At 51.0% G+C, this 10,212-nt stretch overlaps 1 protein-coding gene across 1 annotated transcript; it reads left to right on the top strand.

Annotated features, from left to right (window-relative positions):
- The first annotated feature begins 9,231 nt into the window (after positions 1–9,231).
- CUNH6orf226 (chromosome unknown C6orf226 homolog) lies at positions 9,232–10,123 on the top strand. Its single transcript, XM_045869993.3, has one exon. It carries the CDS (start codon positions 9,571–9,573, stop codon positions 9,814–9,816), a length of 246 nt encoding a protein of 81 aa, XP_045725949.1. The 5' UTR covers positions 9,232–9,570; the 3' UTR covers positions 9,817–10,123.
- The last annotated feature ends 89 nt before the right edge of the window (positions 10,124–10,212 follow it).

The following is a 10,212-nucleotide window of genomic DNA, read 5'->3' as shown; positions in this document are numbered from 1 at the left end:
TCTTATCCATTATCTCTCAATGGTGATTTCTCAGTAGTTGCTTCCATGTTTTAGCTATTGTCAATAATGCTGTTGTGAACATGGGTGTACAGATATCTCTTCAAGACTCTGCTTTCAATTCTTTTTGTATATATACCCAGAAGTGGAATTGCTAGATCATATAGTAACTTTGTTTTTAATTTTTTGAGGAACTGTCATACTGTTTTCCAGAGCAGCTGGACCATTTTGTATTCCTACAACTGTGTACAGGGGTTCCAATTTCTCTACATCCTTGCCAACATTTGTGATTTTTTTTTTTTAATAGTGGCCATCCCGGTGGTGTGAAGTGTTATCTCATTGTCACTTCAATCTGCATTTCCCTAATGATTAGTGATGTGCTTCTAAGGCTCCCTGATATACATCTGTTATACTAATTTTTTAAAAAAGATTTTATTTATTTATTTGACAGAGAGAGTCACAGCGAGAGAGGGAATACAAGCAGGGGGAGTGGGAGAGGGAGAAGCAGGCTTCCCGCTGAGCAGGGAGCCGAATGTGGGGCTCGATCCCAGGATCCTGGGATCATGACTTGAGCTGAAGGCAGACGCCCAACGACTGAGCCACCCAGGCGCCCCCTGTTATACTAATTTATATTCTGCAGTGTATGAAAGGCATCCCCACCAGCATTTGGCATTCCTTAAAAAATAAAACAAAAATCCTAATTTAATCAGTTAAAAATGGTATCACATTTCTCTGATCACATTCTTTTCTCATTTCCTTGTTTCCTTCATTGCATTATTGCCCTCTTGCAGTCCGAGTGTTTTACTAATTTTGTAAGCGCTTTCACATAGCAACCATACCAATCCTTGTATATTGCCCTTGCCGAAGCCATTCCTAATTCATTGGCTACTTTTAATTTCACTTTTTTCCTTAACTGACGGTTTTCTGTTTTGTATGAACCAACGCCTCCATCTTAATGGGAATTACCTCATCCCTTTTAAGCCTAGAAAAGTCCTCCCCCGTCTAGAGAACCGATACATGCTACTTTTTGTGCGCGTGAAGTTTAATCCCCACGCCCCCACCACGATTATAACTCTATCAGGGGGTAATTTTGGTGTAGGATACAAGATATGCATCTAAATTTCAGTCCCCTCCCCCAAAGATCTAATCGATCTAAAGATCCCCCGATTATTAATTGAATAATCCTTCCTGTCCCTATTATTTGTGAAACATTCTCTTTGTTAATCTCTTTTGTGTTGCGGGTTTATTTCTTCCCGGCTCCCCGACTTCTTTATTCTGGTGCCAGCCTCACCCCATTTCCGTCGGGACGGTTGCTTTAATAGTGTGTCGACTGCACCCTCGGACGCGGGGAGGGAGCCCGGGCGGCGCGGGCCGCGCTCCCTCCCCTTCCCTCCCCTTCCCTCCCCGCCGCCTGGAGGCCTGGGGCGCCACGTGTTCCCAGGCGCAGCGGGCGCCCAGGTGCGCTTGGTCCGCGCGGGCTCCCGCCGGAGGGGGCGGGGGAGGCAGGTGTCCCTAACGACTCTCGCGCCCTCCAGCCTGGGGAGGCGCTGGCCCGGGCTCCGTTACCACATTACAGATGGGGAAGGAGCCCTCTGGCCTCTTTAGGGTTTTAAGACCTTCCCAGGGATGGGGAGGCAGAAGACCCCGGTGCCAGCCGCCTCCCCTGCCCGCCGCCGGCTGGGGCCATCTCCTGCTGCTCACCTACCCTCCCACTGGCCGCCTCCCCGCTCCCCGCAAAGGTCGGCTTTGCAAGCTTTCCTTGCTCGCTCTCTCATAGGTCCCCTCCTTCCAGGAGCCCCAAGAATCTCCCTCTGAGGCCACAGTTTTGCTGATCCTAAAGATGCCCTTGCCCAGGGCGGTGAGGATGCCCCGACTCTCCGGCCTTGAATCCCAGGGCTGAAATCCTTCTCTGAGCTCCTCATTGGGATTAAAGCTGCTGTTTGCTGACCCGCTGCTAAGAGCCAGGTCCTGTTCACAGACCTCTCATTTGATCCGCACAACCTCCTGATCAGGTGTTCGCATCCCTGTTTACAGCTGGGGAAACTGAGACTCAGAAAAAGGAAGTTAACAGGGCTGAAGATTCCCCTGTAGCAAGCGGTTGGAGCTGGGAGTTCACTACAGGGAGGACGTGTTTACAAAGGTCTCTCTCCAGGGTTCTTTTCCCAAGGTTGTCCAATTGGAGTACCCATCTGAGTGCCTGGCACACAGCAGATTATCCCTATCTCCCCCTTTTTTGGTCAAATACACAGAGAGAAAACCAAGGGCCCTTCTAAACTGAGATGAGCCACATAGGATGTGAAAAAGAGAATTAAGGAAAAGTAGCAGTGCTTATTGGAAAAAGACCATGGTTATAACCAAGTGATTACTGATTGTGAATCTGACCCATCCATCCAATTAGAAGATTGCAACAAGAGGGGCAGATCAGTATGTGTGTGCGTGTGCTGAAGTTGCAAGTAGCAGTCTCTCTTTTTTTTTTTAAAGATTTATTTATTTATTTGAGAGAGCGAGAATGAGAGAGAGAGAGTACATGAGAGGGGGTAGGGTTAGAGGGAGAAGCACGCTCCTTGCTGAGCAGGGAGCCCGATGTGGGACTCGATCCAGGGACTCGATCCAGGGACTCGATCCAGGGACTCGATCCAGGGACTCGATCCAGGGACTCGATCCAGGGACTCCAGGATCATGACCTGAGCCGAAGGCAGTCGCTTAACCAACTGAGCCACCCAGGCGCCCCGCAAGTAGAAGTCTCTTGCAGTTAATACTGACAGGGCCACCTATTTCACTGATCAGATAAAAATCCTACCATGAGAGTTATAATACAGAATAAAAATCACCTGAATGTTCAGTAACAAGGAAGTAGCTAGGGATGTCTGGGTGGCTCGGTCAGCTAAGCGTCTGCTTTGGGCTCAGGTCATGATCTCAGGGTCCTGGGATCGAGCCCTGTGTGGAGCCCCATGTCCCCTGCTTATCCCTCTCCCTCTGCTCCTCCCCTTTTGCTCCTCCCCCAGCCCATGCACACTCTCTCTCCCATATAAAAAACAAAAACAAAAAACAAAAAAAACCCAAACCCAAGGAAGTAGTTAAGTAAACTAGGGTGCCTTTATATGATGAAATATTATGCAAGCCTTAAAATATCCTTGTCATTTATTGGTGTCTTTATTATGCCAGGAATTGGGGCTGCGGATAATAAGACAAAAAGAGATGCTCCCAGGAGTCAAGAAAGGAGACAGACAGGCTCACAAACAGATAAGGGACTTGGAGCATAACAGACACCATTACTGAAATGTGTGTGTGTGTTTGTGTGTGTGCAGGGGTAGAGTGGGGTCCTGGAGAGGGAGATCATCCTTTTGGAGTTGGTGTGAGCATTAGGAAAAGTGATTTAGAATATGACACTTGAGGGGCGCCTGGGTGGCTCAGTCGTTAAGCATCTGCCTTCGGCTCCAGTCATGATCCGGGGGGTCATGGGATCAAGCCCTGCATCGGGCTCCCTGCCCTGCTCAGCGGGAAGCCTGCTTCTCCCTCTCCCACTCCCCCTGCTTGTGTTCCCTCTCTCGCTGTCTCTCTCTCTTTTTTTTTTTAAATAAGTTTTTTCTTTAAAGATTTTATTTATTTATCTGACCGATAGAGAGACAGCGAGAGAGGGAACACACACGATGCGGGGCTCGATCCCATGACCCCGGGATCATGACCCGGGGCTCGATCCCATGACCCCGGGATCATGACCGGAGCTGAAGGCAGACGCTTAACGACTGAGCCACCCAGGTGCCCCTACGATGCTAATTTAAAGAGGATTAAAAGATTATATATATATATAATGATCTAATGTTCATGGAGCCACCACCAGCTTTGGCTTGCTTTACACCAAGTTTAATTTACATGAGAAAGAATTTAGAAAGATTTATCTTCAATAAACTATTGTTATTTTGGGTTTTCTGATGCTCACTGCCAAAACTGATCTTAACTAAAATACATAGTAGATATCCCAGGGACCTAGCAGGAACACAGATGGGGAATTTGAAGAGAGTTTAATAAAAGAACTATTTATAAAGGTGTGGGTAGGGTGGCAAGGAACTGCTGGAGCTGCAACAGCACCCCAGAGCTGACAACAGTGGGGTGTCAGCTCCTGAGGTCTGAAGTGGGGGGAGCAGTTACAGGAACCCAGAGCCACAGAGAGCTGTGTGGACAGGGTGCCTGGCAATAGCTGTGACCTTCAGTCAATGGACATAGTCAGTGTGGATCCAGCAGCTAGGGAAGTGGGAGAATAAATTCCCTGACTTGGGCATCCTCCCATATTCTGACCCCCAGCTGTTGCCCCCCTTGGCTGAATCCAAGTGGAGGGTGTAAGAGTCCTTTGATGCAGTTCAGCTTCCCAGAGCACAGGGCTGGTGTGTGTGTGTGTGTGTGTGTGTGTGTGTGTGTCAGTGGGTGGGTGGTTCTAAAGGGTCCCAGGGAAGCCACCTCTTTTGTCCAGATGAAAAATTCATGCCCCCAGCACAGAGGACACATGGTGTCCCATCAGCTACAGCATCAATGAGAGGGGATGTCAATTTGACCACGTTCCCACTGAAACCTAAAATGTTGGCTACCACCAGTGTTCTTTACTGAAGTTAGCAGGGGAAAACTGGGGGTTACAAGGCCTAAGTGCAACTCACACCTGCCTGCGTTCACCCCCAATGAGACATTCTCCTTATCCTTTGTCAGCACCAGATTCTTTACCGGGTGGGTGGCTCAAACTTTTATTCCTATAGGGTCTGAGTCGTTAGGTGGTCTTGACTTTGTTGGGTTGCTGAAGTTTCCTGTTAACCTAAGAAAAGACACCTCAGTGAATCCCCTGGGCTCCAGATCTAGCCCCATCTCTGATGCAGGAGCAACCTAATTTTCTCTAGTAATTGGGTCTAATCAACCAAGACTTTCCAGAGGTGCCTTTCTCTGCCTATTGGATCAGTAGCAGCAGAAACCAAAATGGCCAGGGGCCATCTCAGCTTCCAACTCATCAGTACTATGATTATTGTATGGTGGAAGTATTTCTACCTTGGGTACTAGGATCACCAAGCTCCCTGAGTCCATCCCATTATTGGAATGGGTAGTAAAAAATTCTTCCAGTAGGTTGTAGACTTGAGGTATAATAGGGAGGAGCCTCCAACTACCCCTACTTACCTCTTGGCTCTATATGATTGTGCATGGGTATGGTGTAAAGAATACACTGCATCCATGGGGCGCGTGGGTGGCTCAGTTGGTTGGGCGACTGCCTTCGGCTCGGGTCATGATTCCAGGGTCCTGGGATCGAGCCCCGCATCCAGCTCCCTGCTCGGTGGGGGGCCTGCTTCTCCCTCTCCCACTCCCCCCTGTTTGTGTTCCCTCTCTCACTCTCTCTCTCTGTCAATTAAATAAATAAATAAAATCTTTAAAAAAAACAAAAATACACTGCATCCGGCAGGATAGCGCCAGCATCCGGCAGGGTGTAGCATCTCAGGTATGCCCTAGATGAGCTTTCAGCAGGTCCTTTTGTGTCATAGGGCACATGGTAAGACCAGTGAATTCCTCGGGAGTGAGCTCATTTATACATTTCCTTGGCAATGAAATGCGTGCCCTGGTTGGAGGTGATGTTATGTGGAATGCCACGGCAATGAGTAAGGTATTCTGTCCATCAGAACGCCTGATGCTGGCAGAACGGTGGTGCTGACAGAAGCCATGGAGGCAGAGAAGGTGAATTCATACCTGGACTATGTGTCTGTTCTCATGAGGATAAAGCACAGTCCTTCCACGCTAAGAGCGCCCAGTCAGATCAGTCCACAACCAGGTGAGAATGGTGCCCAATCAGGGCCCGAGCATTGGGCTGTCAGTAAGTTGGGCACTCAGCACTGGCCACAGCCCGATTAGCCTCAGAGAGGGGAAAGCTATGTTACTGAGCCAAAGCATAGCTTCTGTCCCTGCTACCATGGGTCCCTTGTCCAAGGCCTACAGTGCCGAGGGAACGAGGCTGACCAGGGTCCACAGGACTATCTTTCTGTCCAATGGATGACCACTATTGCCCATGTCTTTATGGGAGGTGGTATAGCTACCTTGCCTTTGGCTGTTAAGCATCGCCACTTGGCCTTTACACTACCAGGATACCATTATTCCCAATGAGATTGTAGACTCTGGTTCCACTGATTCATCCAGCACTACCTCCAGCATCTCCAGCCTACAGAGGACAGCCATCAGAGCAAGTCAAGGATGTGCGTGGCTCTCACCAATGCATTTCTTCTTCTTCTTCTTCCTCTTCTTCCTCTTCCCCTTCTTCCCCTTCTCCTTCTCCTTCTTCACTCTACACCCAACGTGGGGCTCAAACTCTCGACTCTGAGCACAAGGGTTGCAGGCTCTACTGACTGAACCAGCCAGGCACCCCTCACCAAAGCATTTCTGAATGCTTTGGCGAAGGGAGGGTTTTCTAGACCCCCTTAAAATATGTGGTGAAGGATGGCTAATCAGGTTGCACATAATAAATCTAATCCAGCATTCCCACCTTTCTGAGATTTTGGATTCCTTCCTCTACAGTATGCCAGAGGAATTCTGGCATGTCAAGTTTACTAACTGTAGGCTACCATTAAGTCCAGGCTTTAATTAACCAACCTCACAGACTATCAATGCCTCTCCCAGGTGCTCGAGCCAACACATTAAATCCCAAATCCTGGATGAGCATCCATGGCCTTGAGTTTGGCCAAACGGAGCCTTACATTCCACCCTCCTGGGTCTATTTCCCTGAGAACCCATTCCCACACACGCTGCTGTGGCTCCTGCCAAGGCAGTTCAGCAAGGTCTGTAATTCCTTCTGTCTGGGCCTTCTGCTCTCAGCGTGGGCCTCGTACTTCTCTGCCCAGGCTGTTCTGGGATCTAATTTGAGAAGAGCCAGGGAAGACTGGAGGTGGAGAGAGTCCTGAAGCCGATGTCCAGGGAAACAGAGGCACTACATGTCTGCCCAAACGTCCCCGTCTCATCTCAGAGTCCCACCCCTTCCCCATCAGTGCCCTTGTGTTAGCATACTCTTATGCTACCCTAAAGGGCTGAACACTTAGCATTGCCACTTGGCAACCCTTACGATGACATCCTGGTGCCAGTCCTCAGCCATATGAACCACAGCCATTTCGCCTGCCATCTCCCTACCGCAACAACGAAGTATTCTCCACTTCACCCTTTCCACCCCCAGTGAGAATTTGGGTAATGGTGATGCCTCTGCACGCAGTGGATTACCTGGCTGCATTGCCCCCTCGGCAAGGAGGCTTCCCCTGCACTCTCTGAGTTTATGATCAGTCTGAGCTCAGTATTCTGCCTGAGGCTGTTCCGGGGGCCCATTCCGTTATTGGTGAGTATGGACAGGAAACAGAGGACACGTGTATATTGGGAAATTTGAGGAGAATTTAATAAAGGGACTATTTATAGAGGTGTGGCAGGTGAAGGGATGTCCGGATGTCCCAAGTGATCATGCTGTACCTGAAACTGGTAACAGGCCTGAAGGGGTGAGGGGAGGGAGCAATGGCAGGGCCCCAAAGCCAGAGAGCTTCTGGAGGGACACTGCCGCCAGTGGGAATTGTGGAGGGAGGGAAACTGAGGAATAAATACACTGACCTCCTTCTCCTTCTTTCTTCTGCTGGGGTCCCCACTAGCCAGACCCCAAAGCCAGAGGTTAAGGGAGCCCATTGCGACGTCTGTGGATGCCAGGGTGCAGGAAGCTGGGTGGATAAGGGTGGAGAGAGGACCTGGAGGGGCCACAGAAGAGAGTCCACATAGTCACCCATCTGATCAGAATTACCATAACCGTCTTTGTGGGCATCCCAAGACATTTATGACACTGGCATTTATAAAGCGTCCAGGCCAGTCATTTGCAGAATGTCTCTCACTTTGCTTGGTCTGTTCATTTCCACAGGACTAGATTCAGAGTGCACCTTCTGGGCAGGAATACCGAAGGCTGTAGTGTTCCTGCCTCCAAAGAGCCCTTCTCTGCCGCACCTCGGGAGACACAGGTGGCCAGCTCGTTCTGTTAACAGTAATTCGACTTCGATTACATGGTGAAGGCAGTGTTTGCCAGATGAGGCGAACTTCCCATAAACTTAGAAACCTGACAATTACGGGCACTGACTTTGTGAGCAGCCAGACGACTGTGGCACCCCTGGCCTGCCTTCCTCTTTTCTCATCCCCTCCACGAACACCAGGTTGGCAGGAGACGGGGAGGGAGCCCCGAGGCTCTGCAGTGCTGCCGCTTATTCCCGGTTCTCCTGAGGCCACGGGCAATCTCTCCACAGCTGCATGTGTCCCTGTAGGTGTGAACTTCTGCCCGGTGTGAAAATAGGTATGTACCCAGGGTGCCTGGCTGGCTCAGTGGGTGGAGCATGTGACTTTTGACCTCAGGGGTGGTGAGTTCGAGCCCCAAGAGATGACTTTATTTTTTCAATTTTATTGTTATGTTACTCACCATACACTACATCATTAGTTTTTTTTTTTAAGAGATGACTCTCCAGTTTTTGTTTTTGTTTTTTTTTTTAAAAGATTTTATTTATTTATGACAGAGAGAGACACAGCGAGAGAGGGAACACAAGCAGGGGGAGTGGGAGAGGGAGAAGCAGGCTCCCCGCTGAGCAGGGAGCCCGATGCGGGGGCTCCATCCCAGGACCCTGGGATCATGATCTGAGCCGAAGGCAGACGCTTAACGACTGAGCCACCCAGGCGCCCCTACATCATTAGTTTTTGATGTTAGGGAATCCATGATCCATTGTTTTCGTATAACACCCAGTGCTCCATGCAATACTGCCCTCCTTAATACCCATCACCGGGCTAACCCATCCCCCCTCCCCCCTCCCCAGATGACTTTATTTAAAAAAAAATTTTTTTTTAAAAGATTATATTTTTTAGAGAGAACACAAGCAGGGAGAGCGCCAGAGGCAGAGGGAGAAGCAGACTCCCCCGCTGAGCAGAGAGCCCGACCCAGGACCCCGGGATCATGACCTCAGTCAAAGGCCGTCGCTTAAGCCACTGAGGCCCCAGGCGCCCCCCCAAAAGATTACTTTAGAAAGAAAAGAAGGGGCGCCTGGGGGGGCTCAGTCGGTTAAGCATCTGCCTTGGGCTTTGGCTCAGGTCATGACCCAGAGTCCCTGGAGGCCCGCTTGGGGCTCCCTGCTCAGCGGGGAGTCTGCTTCTCCCTCTCCTTCTGTCCCTCCCCCTGCTCGTGCTCTTTCTCCTTTTCGCTCACTCTCTCTTATAAAAAGATCTTAACAAGAAGAAAAGAGTTTTGTACTTGGTGCCCATGCATGTGTGCCAAATGGGGTCCTTTTGCCTGCATCAGCGTGTCCGCATGCACGGCCTGTTCTGCGCAAGCCTTCCAGTTCCTTCTAAAGCACTGCACGTTACAGACTCTGGTGCGGGCTGTTTGCCGTGTGTGTGAAGCGGTTCTGCGTGAAGCTGGTCGTGGTTCTCAAGTGCTCCCCCCTTTCTGGGCCGGCTTGGTATGCTCTACGACCCCCCCTTCATTCCCTCCGACGGTGGTTGCACCCACCCCACCCGGAAGCGTTTACTCCGCACGCGGGTCAGGCTGAGCGGCCCGGCATGGAGCGGCCCGGCGGTCGGAGCTGCTCGGGCCCGGACCCCGCGCCCGCGCCCGCGCCCGCAGCCCCCGCCTCGGTGAGCCTGGCGCAGCTCTTGCAGCTGGTCCAGCAGGGCCGGGAGCTCCCGGGCGTGGAGAGGCGCCACATCGCGGCGACCCACGGCGAACCCACGGCGTCCCGGCTCCCGCCGAGGCCCAAGCCCTGGGAGGCCGCGGGATCGGCCGAGGCCCCCGCGCCGCCGCCCTAGAAGCCGCCGACCCTCGGGTACCGGTAGAACCGCGTGGAGGGGCCCCGCGCGGCGGAGGCCGGAACTGCGCCTTCCTGATGGCACGGAGTGGGTTCCTGAGGCTCGAGGTCCTTTGCCTCTTAGACCTGGAAGGCGTGACTGTGTCCCGCATCAACTCGCACCCCGGATACTGGCCACCGTTATTCATCCTTTGTGCATTTGCCCCGACGGGTCTCAGCTGGACTTAAGCCTCCTGGGAGCGTCGTCAGGGTTATCTTGTATCCGTATTTCTGGACCATAGTCCTCATTAAAAAAATGTTTTTTCTAATCCTGTTTCAGTCCTTATAGATATTTGGCAAACCTCATCCTTTACTGAGATTCAATGTGTTTTCGTTTTCAAAATACTGAGGACACACT

This window comes from Mirounga angustirostris, unplaced genomic scaffold, assembly GCF_029215605.1.
Source record: "Mirounga angustirostris isolate CCGP_5_RB_7025 unplaced genomic scaffold, mMirAng1.0.hap1 SCAF_8, whole genome shotgun sequence".
Taxonomy (NCBI): domain Eukaryota; kingdom Metazoa; phylum Chordata; class Mammalia; order Carnivora; family Phocidae; genus Mirounga; species Mirounga angustirostris.
The sequence above is the reverse complement of the archived record's forward strand: the minus strand, read 5'-3'. Positions and strand labels throughout refer to the sequence as shown.